Source organism: Nicotiana attenuata, unplaced genomic scaffold, assembly GCF_001879085.1.
Source record: "Nicotiana attenuata strain UT unplaced genomic scaffold, NIATTr2, whole genome shotgun sequence".
NCBI lineage: Eukaryota > Viridiplantae > Streptophyta > Magnoliopsida > Solanales > Solanaceae > Nicotiana > Nicotiana attenuata.
Genome location: NW_017671004.1, coordinates 261,617 through 281,328, shown reverse-complemented (window position 1 = coordinate 281,328; position 19,712 = coordinate 261,617). Strand labels below are relative to the sequence as shown.

Below are 19,712 nucleotides of genomic sequence, written 5' to 3'. Positions count from 1 at the left end.
CGAGGGTGGGAAATCCGGGTTGTGACAAGGGTTCAGAGAGGTTTTGGTAAGGTTTGAGACACTTAGTCTCTTTTAAGAAAGCTTAAGTTGGAAAAGTCAACCGGATGTTGACTTAGGTGAAATAGGGATCGGATGTGAATTTCGATGATTTGGATAGCTTTGGGAGGTGATTTGGGACTTAGGAGCGTGATCGGAATGTGTTTTGGAGGTCCGGAGTAGATTTAGGCTTGAATTGGCGAAATTGAAATTTTGGCATTTTCCGGTTGATAGGTGAGATTTTGATATAGGGGTCGGAATGGAATTCCGGAAGTTGAAGTAGGTCCGTGGTGTCATTTGGGATGTGTGTGCAAAATTTCAGGTCATTCGGACGTGGTTTGATAGACTTTTTGATCGAAAGCGGAATTTGGAAGTTTTTAGAATTCTTAGGCTTGAATCCGATGCAAATTTGGTGTTTTGATGTTGTTTTGAGCGTTCCGAAAGTTGGAACAAGTTTGAATGATGTTATGGGATAGGTTGGCATGTTTGGTTGAGGTCCCGAGGGCCTTGGGTGAGTTTCGGGTGGTTAAACGGATCATTTCAAGTTGAGAAAATTTGCAGAAAATTTGCTGTGAGTGTTGCAGACTTTTGGCCTTCGCGTTTGCGAGTGGGCCCTCGCGTTCGCGAAGGGTTAGGATGAGAGGCTGGAGATTTTTCCTTTGCGTTCGCGAAGGGTTGGAGTCAGGAAGCATCCCGTTCGCGAGAGAGCAGACGCGTTCGCGATGGTTTGAGTTGCTGAGGCATCGCGTTCGCAAGGGGTCGTCGCGTTTGCGTAAGAGGAATTTTGGTCAACTTAAGTTTGTGCTTCGCGAACGCGAGGCATTGACCGCGTTCGCAAAGGGGTTTTTTTGAATAGCTGGGTAGAATGATTTAAAAGGCCTATTCCGCGACTTTTAGCCTAAGTTCCACTATTTTTGTGCGTTTTTAGAGATTTTTGAAGAGGATTGAAGAGGAAATCAAGGAGGAACACTTGGAGGTAAGATTTATGGACTTAATTCTCAATCCTAATGTGATTTCTACCTAATTAATCATGGAAATTGTGAAAAATAAGCATGAAAATTTGAAGTTAGGGCTTGGGAATTAGAGACCTAAATCTAGGGATTTGAGGGGCCATTTGTGGTCGGATTTTGAAGTATTTGATATGCACGAACTCGTGAGAAGATGAGAGTTCCATTGATGTTAGTTTTGTCGGATTCCGAGACGTGAGCCCGGGGGTCGGGTTTGGTTAATTTCGGGATTCGTGTCGTAATTTCGTTATTTTTGCATGGGCTTCGTTCCCTTAGCATATTTTGACGTCATGATTCTGATTTTTTGTTAGATTCGACGCGAGTTGAGGCCGAGACGAGAGGCAAAGGCATCGCGGGCTAGAGATTGGACCGGATAGAGGTAAGTAATGATTGTAAATGTTGTTCTGAGGGTATGAAACCCCGAAATTCACATCATTGTGCTATTTTGAGGCGACGCACACGCTAGGTGACGAGCGTGGGGTCGTGCACTATTGGGGATTATGACTTAGTCCATCCCATATGACTGTTTAATTGCATATTTGATTGAGAGCTGTTTGCTATTATCATGCTTTGGGCTGAATGCCATATTTGGGCCTCGTGCCTGGATTTTTACTGCCTTTCCTCACTATTTTGACTTAGTATTTGTAATCAGTCATGCTATATTCTACTGTTTTTCACAACTCAGCCATCTTTACTCGTTTTGATATTTTAAATATTATTTTTTTTTGGGCTGAGCATCATGTTTTACTGTTGCCCGCGTGGCTTGTGAGATTCTGACTGATTAAGGCCGAGGGCCTGTGTTGTGAGGATACTATTGGATCAGGCTTCATGCCGCAGCATGTGGTACTGATTGTGATTTATATGAGGCCGAGAGCCTGTTGATTATGCCACGAGATGGCTTATTATTGCGCTTGGGCCGTAAGGGGCCCCTCCCGGAGTCTTTACACCCCCATTAAGCGCGGGTACCCAGTTTGTGATGTGATATAGCCCGAGGGGCTGATGTTGTTCCATGTTGTTGCCCGAGGGGCTGATATGAGTGATTTGAGATAGCCCGAGGGGCTGGTTCTATTGGTATTTTTGCCCGAGGGGTTGTTTTGTGTTTTACTATATTTTATACTGGTTTTTATTCACTCGTTTGAACTGCTAAAAGATGTTTTAAAAATGGTTTTACTGAATTGAGAAGTTTTTATGAGTTCTTACTGTTTACTGTATTGTGCTGGTTTACATTGCGTCGCTGTAGCATTTTGCTGTGTATTTACGTGTTTTCTTATCGCTCAGCTGCCTTTACTTTTATTACTTACTAAGTTGGCATACTCACATTACTCCCTGCACCTCTGTGTGCAGATTCAGGAGTCTCAGGTTACGCTAGCGAGGGTTGATTTGCTTCCAGCAGGCTTATTCGGAGTTGACTAGGTAGCTGCTCGGCGTTTGCAGCCCAGTGCGTCTCCTTCCTACTTTTATTTCATTTGTCCTAGTTTCGTAATAGACTATGTTGTCTTTTCGTACTCTTAGACGGATATTAGATACTCATGACTGGTGACACCCCGATATCGGGCTGTGTTTTGTTTCCGCATTTTCTTTTAGTTCATTCTGCTTTGGGATTCATCACTTATTAATAACTGCTTATGAATTATTATAACTGTTAATTGGTTTTGGGGGTTTGTGTCGGCTGGCCTTGTTTCACGAAAGGCGCCATCACGACCGGTTCCGGTTTGGCGTCGTGACAATCAGGTACCTGAAACTATTGAGATCCATAAGTTATGTCTTTATTGAGTGGCGATGGAACCAATATAAAATGATCGTTGACAATATTGTTGATATAATGTAGCATTCGATATTATTAATATTGACGAGGATCTTGAGCTCAAATCTGTCATGGAATTTGGGCAGATAAATGATTGGCCAAATGAGAAATACGCAATGAAAATTGACTTCACCTGAAAAATGTGAAGTTGGATGGATAGTCCCAACACCTGAAAGTGAAATGAAAAATCAAGTCGATAGGCATAAAGACGACTTGTAGCACAAGATTTTTCGTAAATATTCCGGCATTAGTTATATATTGAGATATGTTGTCCTATGGTGGATGAAATCCTTTTCAGGTTTTAATTTAGAAATACATGAAAAACTTGATATGCGTATAATGAAAATCCTTGAAGGATTTAAATTGTTCCGAAATATAAAGATCAAGAAATTTATTTAATAAAGTTTTGGCAGATCCTTATGTGGATTAGAGTAATCATGGTGTACATGATTTGTTTTGTGTCTAGTGCAATTGGTGCACTAATGTATCTTGCTAGAACCATAAGTATAACAATATTCTAGCGAGATATAGTTTTACTCCTATGTATATTGAAATATGATTAATGTTATATTGCAAAAGGAATCTTTGATATAGATTTGTTTATTCTAACAAATATTATCAAGGTTTTGTTGGTTATGCAAATGCAGACATTTTCTAAAATTCGTTTTTCAAGCAATCTATTTGTATGTGAGGGTAATGCCATATTATTATTTCACAAGGCAGTCAACTGTTGATACTTATCCAAGTCATGTCAATATACTAGCAACTGATAAAGCAAATGACTCAACACACAACAGATGTGTGACTTTTCCTTGAAGAGAAGATTCCAATAACAATGAAGGCGGTGATATTTGTTTATCTCTATTGAAAGAAGGATATATTGAAGGAGACAGAATAGAGCATATATTTCATCAAAGTTCTTTATCAGACACAATTTTCACCGAACGGTGAAATAGATGTTCAACAAATTTGTTCGCTTGATAATTTTGTGTTCTGTTCAGTGAAGCATGAGCAACCTCAACATTTGAGAAGGTGGTATACAAGATCGGAACACGTCATCTCGGGAAACAAATTGATGTTTTCATCAGGGGGAGGCAAATACGCGTTGTACTCTTTTTCCCTTAGCTAAGATTTTATTCCACATGGTTTTTCTGGCAAGGTTTTTAATGAGGCAACAAATAATGCGTATTACAAGATATGTGTACTCTTTTTCCTTCACTAAGATTTTATCCCACATGGTTTTTTCTTAGTAAGGTTTTAATGAGGCACATGATCTTTGGACATCCAAGGGTGAGTGTTATGAAATATATATTATATGGATGTCCACTAATCAAATATAACTCCCACTACTCTTCTCCATTATGTAGATAATCCCACTACTTCTCACCATTATAGTTGTAACTCCCACACCTCCAACCTCCCCATGATCTTCCCCCATGTTCTCAATAGTTAATACATGTACATGACATCACTTTGTATTACCTCAATGTCATCCTATAAATAGAGGATTTGGATATCACATTGTACACACTTGAATACATTGAAGAAATAAGAATCTCTCATCTTTTTCTCTCTATATTATTTGCTTGTTTCATATTATTACTTTGAGCTAAGTTTCTTAACCTTCGTAAATGTAACGACCCAATTTGTTTGGAAAAGTCTAAATCTTATTGATTAAGTTAACTTGTTAAAATACATCTTTGAAGCATTAATATTTGAAATTTTATATAGTGAAAACAATCATTAGTTTTGACACGAGGTTATAAAAATAGAATTATTTATGTATCATAAAATTTGGCAAGTTTCCGTTTTGAATATCTATTGCAACAGATGCCATTTTGTTTCATATTACTGTCAAATATGAAGCAAAATAGTTTGAGAACTTTTTTGTTTATGTATTTTGTAGCATTGGAACTTCTTCTTTGGGACTTAAAATAGTGAATTATTATATTTCACAACTTAAAATAATCTATCGAAAATATAATCTTTCATTGCTTAAGCTATGTTTAAATTGTTGTTCCGGTTCAAAACATAGCTCATAGTATACCTTAAATGTTATTACTCCATAACTTAAGTATTAAGAGATCGATATTAACAAAAGGTTTAGTGATAAAATGAGAACAAAGATAAAGTTCAAAATAATAAAAGAATTGATAAAGAAAAGTTACCTGATATAACTAGAGATCAAAGTTAGTTGTGAGGAATTGAAACTCTAAAATATTCCAAAGTGACATTTAATTGATTTTTACAATATGATAATTAAAACATTTTAATTATATTTACTTGACCAAGGATAATAAGTATTTATAGAGGTAAGTCATTGAAAGGTAAAAAGATCTAGTAAACTCTGGACAACTTTATGTTTAATCCCTATTGGTTATCCATTTAATATTAGTTTATTTGGCGAAATATTCCTTAATTTAATTAGATAATTTCACCCCTTAAAATAGACAGCTGAAACACAAAAAAGTTTGACATCAACGCCAGGTAACCCTTCTTCAATTCTCTCTCTTCTTCCGTTTCTTCCATTTACATACACCCTTTTTAGCCCTTTTGTGTATACGTAATCCATTATTGAGTCTATTCGTTGTTTCTCAAATGTAATTAGACTTACATATAATAGCTGTAAAAGGGGCATTAGCTATCAAAGACCATGTGGGGTTTAAGCTATTTGCAAAATCTGTGGCCTTTTTCTGTAATAAAACCCGATGATTTGAGAATTTCTGACGGGTTAGTTAGGAAATTATCAGTACCCGAAAACACAAAACAGTTTGTTTACGCGATTCGAGAGCCCGAATCACAGGCTGTAATATACGTATTGTGTGTTCAGAATTTATCTGAGCGGTCTGCTGTAGATGCCCAGTGTTTAATTAGAGAAGTTAAGCCTGAGGCTGTAGTCGTCCAAGTGGGTAATTCAGTAGATGGTGATCAAAAAGAGGAACTTTTGTTGAGTAATAGTGGTAATTTTGAGGAGGAGGAGGAGGATTCGGTACCGACTTCATCGATTGAGGTGTTGAAGAGGTGTTTTGTGCATAAAATTAATAAGGATAAGTATGAGAATGTTGCGGGGCGGGTTGTTTTGAGGGAGATATTTGGTGTTGGGTTTGATGGGCATTTATCTGCTGCTAAGAAAGCAGCTGAAGAAGTTGGTTCGTCTTTCTTGTTGCTCGAGTCACCTTTTGTTAAATGCAGCGCGTCTAATGAGTGTTCTAATGTGGGGGACGAGGGGTACGAGAATAGGTTTGGAGTGTTTGGTTTAGAGGCTGGTAATAGTCTGGTTCCTCTAAGAACGGGGTTATTGGTGTCAGCAAATTCGCGTGCATTTTCTGTTACGAATGATGTTCAGTCTCAAATGGTGAGGTTGTTGTCGTCGCATTTGGTCAATTCAGGTTCCTTGCTAAAGATGGGGTCTGAGGATGTTCCGCTGCAGTTGAATTATCAAGTACCACAGTTTGCACAGTCTGTTTATCCATTGCTGTCTGATCTACATGATATCTTTGTTGATATTCCCTCAATAGGAAGAGCTCTAGCTTGTGCTCAGAAGATGTTTAATGATGTTTGCAATGGAAATGCTGTTGATACGAATCTCCTTTCTGAGGTTTATGTCTTCAAGATTGCAGTCGAAGGATTGAGAATAGCTTTAAATAATGCTGGTCGGCTCCCTCTTAGTAAAATGGGGTATCATACAACTGAATTTTCTGAGCTTTCTACTGAGGACAAGTCGCACGCCCTTCTTGCACAGGCCCTCCGAACCCAGGCCGAGAAGTTCAAATCAATAGTTGCAGTAGTAGATGCCAGTGGCTTAGCTGGACTAAGGAAGCACTGGAAAATTATTATACCTGAGGAAGTTAAGGAAATTGTTGAGCAGCTGGTCACTGACTCTGAAAGCGATGGGGACAACTCGAATCGAAGTGACAGAAAAGGGTTATTAGCTGTTAAGCCAGTGGTAGCTGTTGGGGCTGGTGCAACAGCAGTTTTAGGAGCTTCTTCGTTTTCTAAAGTTGTTCCTGCATCTACAATAGTGAAGGTTGTTACCTTCAAAGTCCCTGCTTCTCTGAAACTCATGATTACTCAAACTCAAAAGGCCCTTGCTCTTGCATTTGGGAAGTCAAACGTGGTAGCCCCTGGAATGGCAAGTTCTGGTGTGAAATCATCTGTCCTTAAGGCAACTGCCTCAGCGGAGAAAATTCGTGCCGTGGCTCACGGAGTTATAGCCTCTGCAGAGAAAACTAGCCTCTCAGCCATGAGAACGGCTTTCTATGAAATTATGAGGAAACGCCGAGTACGACCAGTTGGCTTTCTGCCATGGGCTACCTTTGGGTGCAGTGTAGCCACTTGTGCAAGCTTGCTTGTCTATGGAGATGGAATAGAATGTGCTGCTGAATCTCTTCCAGCAGCTCCTTCAATTGCCAGTTTGGGTCGTGGAATCCAAAGTTTACATCAGGCTTCTGAGGCAGTGAAACAAACAGAAAACTCCAGGATACAAAAGTCAATAGAGTCTCTTGTGTACAGATTTAAGAAGATAAGTATCTCATAATGTGTTCATTTCCTTGGTTAAGTACATGTTAGTTCAAAATCGAGCCCTTAATTTTCCGTGCAAATAGATTTTAGCTAAGAGGTGCAATTTATGATACCTGGATTTTTGTCTGTACACCACATGCTTGGCAACAAATTTCAATTAATGAGATGGTTGAGGTTTGGAGGATTTCTCACCATGTTGATTGTAATCCTATCATGGATTTCTATCAAAAGCTAGCGTAACAACTTTTACATTGGGATCAAATTTACCAGATTCTGTAACATTAATAATGCAGTAATTTGTATCTATTATGAATTCTGAAATTTAATATCATTAGTTGATGCACTATTAAGTTCCCTTTCTCCTTTTTTCTAAATTCTAAATGCTGCCAATCTTTTACTAATACTTAATCAAGTGGAATTTTTTTTTAACAAGTAATTCCTTATTATCTATCAGAAATCTTTTAAAATCTCTATGGAACTTTACAACCAAAATTTCAAGGTGAGGCCTCTGTTAAAGGGTACTTAGGATCCAAAATGATTGCACAAGGCTATCGTGTTAAGCTTGTTGGGAAATTTGTGAGCTGAGCTAGACTCTCTGCTGTCATTCTTCTGTTATGAAGGGCGCTGAGTGTGGACTCGGGCAAGAACCAAAGTGAGAACAAACGAAACGACTGTGGATGACAATAAAATAAGAATGAAACAACAGTGGAGGACAAAACAATGAATTGAAGACCAAAGGATTTATAAAAATCACAACAGTTCATAAAGCCTAAAGTCTGAAAGAAAAAGGATCCCTAAATAAGGACATAATCTATGGAAGACATTCTACACCTGGCTCTGGTTGCGTTAATCCCTCCAGCTAAGAGGAAGTTTGTCCCTTTAGTTTTTTCCATGATTGATTGGATGGCTATTGGCCTGTCAAACTTGTCCAATCTTTCTTTTCTGTTTCAGCGAAAGCAAAACTTCTGGAATCTTATAGGTTTTCAATGTTAATAATGAAGCCATACACTTTGAAGTTGGAGAAAATACCAGCTTCTCAGTAAGGTTGTCATGGCATACTACATCCATCGCGTGAACCTCCACAGCCTTCTTCCTTTTGTAAATTCTGACTGAGGTTCACACTCTCAGTCTCAGATCACAGATCATGAGTATATTTATCTTTAGGTGGATGGAAACACTAGAAACACATAATCTAGAGAAGTGCTGGAAATGCACCAGCACCAATGGTCTTCCATGGACTATCTTGTGGGATCATTGAAACAATTTTACAGCTTGGAGTCTCGCCTTGGATAACTATAGAGAATTTTGTTTCCTGATACACCAAATGTAATGACCTAAAGCGAGATCCTGACATCATTGATGCTGAAGCCCGTTCCCGGGGATTGAATAACCTTTTGGAATATTCTAGCTGTTTCATACATAAAGTTCACTTTTACTGAAGAACAGGTTAACAAAATTTTCTCCTCCAGTATTATAATATATAGAAAATCTAGCAAAGGCATACTCTCATAATCCTGGAATGACTTCATTAAGCTGCTTCCTCATGGCTGGAAAAGTCAATCTAAGAGCTGGTGATGTGGTTTCTGCTCTTTATCAAGGAAAGTTTTGTGCTGTTTTGACCGAAGGTAAATCTACGTTGCATGGATTGAAGGCCAAACTGCTTTTAGCTCCTGGTAAGTGTCTTGATACATTGCTTGTCAAACAGTTATTGCTGTCGTCATTGTCGTTTTTAATTGTATTATTCTTGTTGAAGAAGTTTGATCACTTTTCATTTTTCCTTTAATTAGTTTGCCAACTTGTAGGAGAGGCATTGACTGCCTAATGCAATTCATGTAACAGCGGCAGTTGGGCATTTAACTTGAACTAGTAGACCTTCTTAGTAAGGCCTGTTCATGAAGTCTGTCTATTTCTTCAGAAAGTATCGTTTATTACCTGTTACTATCATTAATTCGCGGCAAGAAATTTGGTAATGAGACCTATCAGAGTTTCAATGCTGAAAAACTACACATTTGACTTATGAACATCATTATGTTTTCTTCTCTGGGAGAACAATGGTAGTATCTGGGCCAACTTGCGAGGATATGGGTAACTTGGCTCACCAAAGCTTAGGTATATATATGGGAAGAAATCACAGCGCTTTTTTTTTTTCTTCTCTTTCTTGTGTTGATATTCAAATCCATTTATCAGTGTTCTTCATTCAGTTTCAAGGACTGATGAACTATATCCTTGGGTCATATTATTTTGAAAAGTTTATGGTTGTCAATTGTGATGATTTAATTGTTCATACTAGTGGTGCTTGCTGCTTGTCTGTTTTAGGACGCCTTAAATTCTTTAAGGTGTCAGCAGCAAACAAGTATAAATATCTTAGGCATCACAAAATGAAAACTAATTTGCAAAAAAGTTTATATACTGATAGATTTACCTATGGATTAGGAACATTTTGGCTGTGCCGACAGACTCTGAAATCTTTTTTATCTGCATCTGTAAAGTGGCCTTTCTGCAAATTATAATGGAGGTGTAATTTCTAGTTTAAAGTGTTAAGAGAGTTCATCAATCTGTTGTCGATTTGCATTAGAATTGATGCCACATGATGTATACAGTTCTTTCCTTAAAATGTGCATCAGTATTATTGTGATCATATACACTTGAGGCACCTTCTCGTCTTCCACCAACTAAACCTATGAATTGTAACATTTACCTGAATTGCAGATTTTTTAGCTTATCTGGGATTAATAATATCACTGCATGAATTGAAGGTCTTTGTTTGGGAAATAAGAGAACTATGTGAAGCCCATCCTTGAGAAAGGCGCACTTGAACTCGTTAGATTGCTTCGGGAGGCTTCATGTCTAGCACACGTTGTACCGGAGCTCCAGTTGGAAAATATGAGTTTACACCTATTCAGTTCAGCATGGTCGTTGATCATCTGTGATTTCTCAGATGCTGAAAAAGCACAACAAATACTGGCACTGCCAATCTATTATTTTGCTCGTGGTGGATATGTTAAGCTTTCCTGTCAAGGTATTCCATGTAAGAGTGACATCCCTCCTTGTTCAACCAATAAAGAGAAGTTCTGTTGAAGAGAAACCAGCTTGTATATCCCTCCTTGTATATTGGATTTATCATAAATGATGTTCCTCCCCCTCTTTGACCTTCAAACTGTACTGTATTTGATAATCAAGTGGAAGTGGGAGTATGATTTGTTAATCTAGTTTGAAGTATTATTCATCCTCTTTAATTGTTTTTATAGTTGATTAGAAGGGCTGGGAATGCTAATTGTAGTGCACCACTCCCTTTTAATTTTTCTCATCACTTTTACTTTCAACCAAGAAATATAAGCATCACCTTTCACCGACCTTCTTTTAGTATGTCCAGACAAAAATGACCCGTTTCCTAATTTTTTACAAATTAAAACTATACTAGTATGTTTTAAGCGACTGTTTTTACCCTTTATATGTCTCTCACTTATTGTTATTTTATATCTCTAATAAACTCAAATGTAACAGTAGCTCCTATGGAGGCGAACTAGTGGTCTAAGAATTGGATTGATAATTATGTAAACAAATGTTTGATGAGACGATATTATGTGAATTTTATCGGGTGGGAATTAAGAAAATTAAATAAGACGAGTAGAACTAACTCAGACATTACAAGTACAAAAGTGCATTATTGTTCTCAAACTTTTGTTGAACATAAACCAAGTTGCTTTAATTTAGCAAACTTAGTTTAGGACGGCAGAAAGTATCATTTTCAGTAAATAAAACAAAACTTGATTTATGTTCTGAGAAACGAAAACCAAAGTTTGGTTCGTTTGAGTAAATTTAAAAAAGAAACGACAAAAGAAGAGAACGTCACAACAAAAGATGCACAAAGTACAATACAATCCCACCTAAACCACAACCCACTCTATTAAAATCAGTGCTAACAACAACACAGCGGAACTTCCAAAGCAGCAGATAGCAAATATATATAGAGAGAGAGAGAGAGCTGCCACTGTTGTGTATTCGTCGGCCGTTATCGTCGTTACTGAAGACGATGATGTGGCTTCGATCGATTCGACGGCCGTTATCGTCGTTGGTTCTACTGCAGTCGCGCGCACCGAATTATTCCTCATTATCAGCTTCAGCAGCTGCTGTAGAAGCGGAGCGCTGTATAAGGGAAGGGCCTAGAAATGACTGGAGCAGAGATGAAATCAAGTCTATTTACGACTCCCCACTCCTCGATCTCCTTTTTCATGGCGTCCGTATTCTTTTTCTTTTTTACCTCTCTCCTGTTTACTGACAATTTTGTGTACGAATTTTCCATTTTTGAATCATTTGAGTTACTAGGATTTTCCTGCATTGATTTTATTTTGGGTCTTTCTAAAGAAAACTCCTACTAATGCTGATGAATTGAGTGTTGACCGTACATTTTTAATCATAAATAAGCTATCAAATTAGTTTTTTTATTCTATTTTGTTTTTTCCTCTGAAGTTTAGCCTGACTGGTTTTGCTTTAATTTTCCCTTGACGTGGTTAACTTTGTGCTAATTTACAGTATGATTTTTAGTTTTTTAAGGCGTGTTTGGTGCATTTGGTATGGAGGAAACCGTGTCCCCTTAGGAAATAATTCTCAGGATCATTTTTCAGTGTTTGGTTGGATATAGAAGTTATAGAAACAATGTTTTGATAATACTTTTAGGTACTAGTAAACTTTTTTTACAATGTCTAGGTGTTGATTTATACAATGAGATTGAATCAGTTGAGAAATTTGTAAAGAAAAATTACAAAATAGGTGCGGGAAGTCATTTTCTCAATTGTGGTGGAAGACATTTTCCTTGAAAAAAGAACATTTTTGAGGAAAACATTCTCCGTCATATCCAATAAATAAAGAGCAGCCCGGTGCACTAAGCTCCCGCTATGCACGTGGTCCGGGAAGGGCCGGACCATAAGGGTCTATTGTACTCAGCCTTACCCTGCATTTCTGCAAGAGACTGTTTCCACAGCTCGAACCCGTGACCTCCTGGTCACATGGCCGCAACTTTACCCGTTACGCCAAGGCTCCCCTTCGTCATATCAAATACATTGTAAATCAATGTCATATCAAATACATCGATTCATTGATTTATATACATTGAAGTAAATACATTGATTTACAAATATCTTGATTCCTACTACATATATTTACTTCAATCAACATTTAGACATTGTTGTCAATCTATAACTTAAAAATGCGTAACACAATCCTTATACTCGGGGCTACTTCTTTTACAACTATCCTATGCCAATCTGCGTTTTGTCCGACCAAATAATGGAAAATGCTTCAGAAATTATTTTCCACGGTAAAAAGAATTATTCCCAAGGTAAAAATGAATTCGCGGAAAACATTTTCATCCATTCCACACCTCAGTGACCTGAACTTTTTGTCATTCATTCCAGAACAACCTGAAAAATGCATTTTTCAATTATCATTTCTAGTTACTTTGGAGGTTGCTCCTTAATCGTTTTACTTAAGTTCTTGTGAGACCCTCTATCTGGTTTTTGATATTTTCTTTTCTTCGTTGAAAAAATATTTTTACAGGCTCAAGTACATAGACATTCTCATAACTTTAGAGAAGTACAGCAGTGTACTTTGCTGTCTATTAAGACAGGGGGATGCAGTGAAGATTGTTCATATTGTCCTCAATCATCTCGATACGATACAGGACTGAAAGCACAAAAACTTATGAATGAGGATGCTGTTCTTGAAGCAGCAAGAAAGGTGCTCTGTTCTGTTTCTCTTGGTGGAATATTTTATCCTTAAGCATGAGTAGACATTATTTATTCCTTGGCCTGATATTGGAGGGTGAAAATGGCTAGACGATGTAGATACATTGATCCCACTTCTATGGGAGGAGTTCCTCCTGAAATTGGTCACCTTTAATAAAATACTACTGCATCTGAGGAAGTTATGATTTCTAAAAAATCTAAGGTTACCTAGATTCTGCCCCTTTTACCACTGCGGCTAACAAAGTTAACACGTAATAGGCCAACCTATAGATGTATAAATATGACCAATATATGCAGTAAAAATTAATTATCTCAATCAATTAGATTTCTTTTGGCAGTGTTATACATAACATACAATGAGGTTCAATCTCCTTTTAAATGTATTTTAGCTATTATGTGTTGACAGGCAAAAGAGGCAGGAAGCACTCGTTTTTGTATGGGTGCTGCATGGAGGGATACCATAGGAAGGAAAACCAATATGAACCAGATCACCAAGTATGTGAAGGAAATAAGGTATGGGCTATGGTTCTCTTTTACACTCCAATGCCTTCCGATAAACTGTGTCTGATATTACAGTGAAAGCTAAGTGATTGCTATATACGGTGTTATGCACCACTATACTGAGGTGGGTAAAGTAGACAGCAGTTTGATGAATCTGTAGTATTTCTTTGGTGTCCCCTATTCACTGGACTTAATGTTTATGCTTTTCTTTATTCTTTTTATTTTCTTTTATCTTCACATTCTGAGCTTCCAGAGGGGTATCTGACGAGCTAGCTGGTCATAATACTCATTGAACAGCAACTCGCTGACAAGAAGCTGAAGGAACTGGTTTAGCTCTATTTCAATAGCATCTTATTTGGTAATAGAAGGGAAAATGAAAGAGCCTTGTTTCTGCTTTTTGCTTTTCTGGGTTAGGGTAAAGATTACAATTGTTCATCTAATGTATAAGCTACTATTCCACTTGTTAACTAAGTGTTAATCTATGTAAAGAAGAAACAGATGCAAGTTTGCAGGGAGTTGTTTGTTTATTCTCCTCGTCAAAGAATGTATTCAGGAGACTGCTCCTGACACATTCAGTCTGTTTGTCTCGCAGTGTCCTGTCTCCTACCAGAGAACTAGCTCAAAAATTGACTTACTGCTACACCATTATCTACAAACCTTTAGAAGGTCTCAAGCTTAGTTTCAGGACCACACATCCTCATCTACTTAGGTAGATATGTAAGCAACACCAACCTCAAGGTCAATAAGATATATTGGGTAAATCACCTTGTCAGAAGCTATTTAACCAAAGAAAAATGGAAAGCTAGTGGACACTGTTATGTCTGTATATTACAGGGTCATCTTGATATCCTGATAAAAAAGTTTAAGGCTCTGCTGTATTGGCACTTTTTTCTTCAAGGTCGGTACTGTAGGCATGATGTTTTTTTTCCCTCAGGATTTAGCGCTCAGAAGTGAAGAGCGTTGTGAGCCATTTCTCTAGCAGTGTATCACAAATGGGTTTAGTACATTTGGTCCAGCCAAGTGAGATTGGTGGAGGGTTGAAAATGGATGTATTATTTAAATTCATTTAGAATCTGTGAGAAAAATTTAGTAGGAACTTTCATTTAAGCTCATCTGATGCAGTACTTGCTGCTTCTTCATCTGGTTCTTCTAGTTGCTTGATTTGGTGCTTGCACAGTGCTCTAACAGACATGGACACGGGTTAGATGTTGAGGACAGTAATGCATGGCGTTGCTCTCTATTTTGTTATTTCTTTGAAGTAGTGAAGTTGAAAGAGTGAGGAAACTGGAGTTATGGTGATTGCTGAAATTGAGAAGTAGGATCGTTGCTAAATTGAGAGGCATTCCTTCCGCTTCATAGAATGAACACAGAAGCAGGAATATATTTAATTCTTGGTTGGTTAAACCATTTGTTACCCATTTTAAAAGCATTCTTCTGCGTGAGAAGGTTTGATGGGTAATTTTGTGATTCTGCAACTTTTAATCCAAAAGCATGCAGCATTTTCATCTAAGGGTTTCAAACTAAGCAGGTCTAAGACAGAATACCTGGAGTGCAAGTTTAGCGCCGAGTCGAGCGAAGTAGGCAGGGACGTGAAGCTTGGATCTCAGGTCATCTCCAAGAGGGACAGTTTCAAATATCTTGGGTCGGTGATTCAAGGGGACGGAGAGATCGACGAGGATGTCACTCACCGTATAGAGGCGGGGTGGTCGAAATGGAGGCTTGCATCAGGAGTCTTGTGTGACAAGAAAGTGCCACCGAAACTCAAGGGGAAGTTTTATAGAGCTGTGGTTAGACCTGCCATGTTGTATGGGGCGGAGTGCTGGCCGGTTAAGAAATCGCATGTTCAGAGAGTGAAGGTTGCGGAGATGAGGATGCTCAGGTGGATGTGCGGGCGCACCAGGTTAGATAAGATTAAGAATGAAGTTATTCGGGAGAAGGTGGGGGTGGCCCCAGTGGATGAGAAGATGTGGGAAGCGAGGCTCAGGTGGTTCGGGCATGTGCGGAGGAGAAGCCCTGATGCCCCGGTAAGGAGTTGTGAGCGGCTGGCGGTGGTTGGCTCGAGTCGAGGCAGAGGGAGGCCTAAGAAGTATTGGGGAGAGGTGATTAGGCAGGACATGGCAAGAATGCGGATTTCCGAGGACATGACCCTTGATAGGAAAGTCTGGAGGTCTAGTATCAGGGTTGTAGGATAGGGGCTTCTAGAGCTTTTCGTACTTCATTCCCGGGGCTAGGTGGGGTTTGGTAGGGCTCTCCATAGATGACTTGCGTATTGTATTGTGCCCCCTTATGGTAGTTACTGGTCGCTATTATTGCATGCCATTTAATTTATGATTTTATGTTTAGATAATTATTTATGCGATTTCTGCTGGAGTCACTAATGCTTTTTTGTTTTTCTTTTTCCTTTTCCTTTTCTTTCCTGAGCCGAGGGTCGATTGGAAACAGCCTCTCTGCCCTTTCGGGTAGGGGTAAGGCCTGTGTACGTATTACCCTCCCCAGACCCCACTTTGTGGGACTATACTGGGTAGTTGTTGTTGTTGTTGTTGTTGCAGCATTTTCATCTTAGCTCCTTGTTCCAAATCTTGTTTATTGGAGCTAACCAAAAATAACAGGAATAAATTGTGAGTGATGTCAAAGGCGCGCTTAAGCCCCGAAGCAAGGCGCAAAACATGTTGAGCGCTTCACCTCGCTTAGTGGGCGCTTCACCTCGCTTAGTGGGCGCTTCAGTGTCGTCATCAAGGCTCTAAGGCATACTTTCCCTTGCCAATGAGCGTAATCCTAAAGAGACGATAATAAACAATTGATATTTCACTTTATCCTAATCTTTTTTTCATTTTCTTTCTCTATATATTTGTTATTCATACTTATAATTATTAGTCTTGGACTACAAATACATATTTATATTTTTTCTCCATTGCGCCTTTCTTCATCAAAGCCCCCGTTTTATTTGTGCTTTGCGCTTAAAGCCCCAGTAGACCCTAGAGCTTTTTTTTGCGCTTTTCGCCTTTGATAACACTATTGTCCATTGGTATCATATATAAATGTACACAAGCATGTTGATATATTTCGCTATGACATGATAACAACTGAGGCATCGATTATTTTTTCTCTCCCCAAATAACTTATTGTTGTGCAAAATATATTCAATATGAAGGGACATGGGAATGGAGGTTTGCTGTACCTTGGGAATGCTTGAGAAGCAGCAAGCTTTAGAGCTCAAGAAAGCAGGTCTTACAGCATACAATCACAACCTTGACACCTCAAGAGAGTACTACCCTAATATTATAACCACAAGAACTTACGATGAGCGGCTGGAAACACTGAAGCATGTACGTGAAGCAGGAATTAATGTGTGTTCAGGTATTCGTTTGAAGTATAAAACTTGTCATTCACCTTTGGTTTTTGCAGTATGTGTTCATATATTGACACTCTCATTGGAATAACATTATGTAGACTACTCTATCTCTATATTTGATGCATGCATGTGTATGTATATGCAAATACTATAGTATTACACTATTGGGTTCACACCGCCACATATAGTGAGTTGGAACTATTTGATCGTAAGTAAAACTTCATCGGCAGTTTAAGGTTTCTTAAGCAGCCTTGACAGCCCCTTGATGGAACATAAAACTGAACTCTACTTCACGTACTGGACCATGTTTTAAATTATCGATGAAAGGTCTTTCAGTTACTTCTAATTGAACTTCTTGCTGCTTTTCCTTGAAATGTTTTTCTCCTTTATGACTTCCTGTTCATAGATATAAGATTAATTAATATAGATGGTACGTATTCTTAATTAATATGTCATTATTGAAAGCCAAGGGAATCATTGAAAATTGTGTCAAATGTGTTTACTTTTCTTTTTCTGAAGAGGAATGTTTTTACTTTGACACAATCTTTCTGAGGTTGTGTCGTAAATTTCTCCAAGGTGTGCCAAACCTTGTCACAATCTTAGCTAACCCCTTATTTTCTGCTATCAGGTGGAATAATAGGGCTTGGTGAGGCTGAAGAGGATAGAATTGGTTTGTTGCATACCCTGGCAACTCTTCCGACTCACCCTGAGAGTGTCCCAATTAATGCACTTATTGCAGTAAAAGGCACGCCCCTGGAAGACCAGAAGGTAATCCTCATTTTCTAGAAATGAAACTTTTTGCAGTATTTTCTGTTAACTTGCGATTCTAAAATGCTTTGCGCCTTGTACACCCCTCCTTTCAGCGGCCAAAACAGGAATAAAAACATGCTGATTGACTTGGCCTGTAACCATAATATAGTACCAACATAATACATTAAGTCGTCCTAGAAGAGTTCTTGGTAGTGTTGCTGCTTTAAGGAACTATATCTTATTATTTTAGCCTTGTTTCAGCTTTGATTCTTTACCATTCAACGTTGGTAGTCTCACAAAACATCGTTGCTCTTTGCTAAGTAACACACATGGTTCTCTTTTTTTTTTAAAACTAGATGAGGAAAGGCCCGTATACGGGCCCATCACTGCAATTTTATTAAAATTATTATTTGTTGGTGTTTAGTTAATTAATTTTTGAGGTTTAACAAGCTATATTTTTTAAAATTACTTTTGAATATAACAATATTTAGTTTGAAATCGTCTTCAAATAGTATGGATAGATGAAAATCATTTAATTTTTATTTTCAAATTCCTTTAAGATAGTATGGGTAAATATGAACATCTTGTAAATATCGTTACTTCTTTTTGTTTTTGTATTATTTAAAAATTAATTTTATTTTCTCTATGGAAACTTCTATTTGAATAAAACAAAATTAATAATTTTCCAAAATGAGAAAAAGATTGGAAATGAGCATTTGCACTGCACAAACAGTCCAATCAACACATGCATAGTGCATTTAAAGGAGAGTTGTGGCTAGAGGAATGTGGGGTCCACGTGTATTATGCATTTAAGAAATGCAAACATGGAATTTTTATGAAATGACATATATGCCCTTGGTCAACCATCTTTCCTTTTCTATACAATAGAAATAGAAAAAAAAAAAAGTAGCATACATGGTTTCAGGCAAATGTCACCTACCTTAGAACGTGACTGGAAACCTAATCTCTAGTTAACGACAACTTAAAGATTAAAATAATAAACATAGATAGTCTTCACAAACTCCCCAAAACCGTGATATTCATAGATCACAACATAATCGACACAGTCTCAGACGGAATTCAACACCTTTCTGTAAGTAGATTAATTGAAAGGATAAGATCTTAAATTCCTTTGATCCAATGAAGACATCCTTTTGAAATGAATGCTATGCAAAATGAATGTTATCCTATCTGAGTTTTTCAAATTCTTTGGCAATCTCATCTTTCATTTTTCATCTTTCAGCCAGTGGAAATATGGGATATGATTCGGATGATTTCGACAGCGAGAATAACAATGCCAAGCGCAATGGTTAGGCTTTCTGCCGGAAGAGTTCGGTTTTCTATCCCTGAGCAGGCTCTGTGTTTCCTTGCTGGTGCAAATTCCATCTTTACAGGTGACAAGTTATTGACTACACCCAACAATGACTATGATGCTGATCAATATATGTTCAAATTACTTGGACTTGTTCCTAAAGCTCCAAATTTCTCGGAGGATGAAAAAGATTCTGAAGATGAAAAGTTGGAAGCATCTATCTAGTTCAGAGCTGAGATATATGATTAATCCACCAAGTATCTTTTACCTAAAAGTATGACTTCTGTAATACAAACCTTGTATTGAAATTTTACCATGAAACTTAGCGTTAGAAATACCATGTTATTGTTGATGTTATTTTTATTTGCTTCTATACCGTGTTCCATGTTGTTATTATTTTGTACTACCCCTCCCCCTCCTTTTTTTTTCTTCTCTTCCTATTCGCTCTTGTCTCCTCATTCTTTTTCTTCCTCTTCTTCTTCTCACCCTTTCTGAGCCGAGGGTCTATTGGAAATATAGTGGGGTTGTTGTTGTTGTTGGTGGTGGTCACTTATTACTATTATTAGTCACTCAAGAGGCTATTTTAATCGAGCACAACTCAAATTCTTATGATTAAGAAATTTACCAACTAAAGTTATATCTGTCACATTTGAAAAATAGAAAGTCAATTTTGATAATTGAGTGG

General features: G+C 37.9%; 2 protein-coding genes across 2 annotated transcripts; both read left to right on the top strand.

Moving 5' to 3' along the window:
• The first annotated feature begins 5,302 nt into the window (after nt 1-5,302).
• On the top strand, nt 5,303-9,072 carry LOC109205159. Its single transcript, XM_019367836.1, has one exon. The coding sequence runs from the start codon at nt 5,501-5,503 to the stop codon at nt 7,382-7,384; it is 1,884 nt and encodes a 627-aa protein (XP_019223381.1). The 5' UTR covers nt 5,303-5,500; the 3' UTR covers nt 7,385-9,072.
• A 2,191-nt stretch (nt 9,073-11,263) lies between these two features.
• On the top strand, nt 11,264-19,420 carry LOC109205158 (biotin synthase). The gene is made up of 6 exons (XM_019367835.1): nt 11,264-11,605; nt 12,925-13,104; nt 13,519-13,625; nt 16,765-16,970; nt 17,594-17,733; nt 18,959-19,420. The coding sequence occupies exons 1-6, from the start codon at nt 11,402-11,404 to the stop codon at nt 19,250-19,252; spliced, it is 1,131 nt and encodes a 376-aa protein (XP_019223380.1). The 5' UTR covers nt 11,264-11,401; the 3' UTR covers nt 19,253-19,420.
• Nucleotides 19,421-19,712: the final 292 nt, after the last annotated feature.

What these genes read in the sequence shown, in the direction of transcription:
- LOC109205159 (XM_019367836.1), top strand. Translation starts at nt 5,501, where the DNA reads ATGTGGGGTTTAAGCTATTTGCAAAATCTGTGGCCTTTTTCTGTAATA.
- LOC109205158 (XM_019367835.1), top strand. Translation starts at nt 11,402, where the DNA reads ATGATGTGGCTTCGATCGATTCGACGGCCGTTATCGTCGTTGGTTCTA. An exon ending in TCGATCTCCTTTTTCATGGC is followed by an intron (nt 11,606 to 12,924) that starts GTCCGTATTCTT and finishes ATATTTTTACAG; the next exon opens with GCTCAAGTACATAGACATTC. An exon ending in TTCTTGAAGCAGCAAGAAAG is followed by an intron (nt 13,105 to 13,518) that starts GTGCTCTGTTCT and finishes ATGTGTTGACAG; the next exon opens with GCAAAAGAGGCAGGAAGCAC.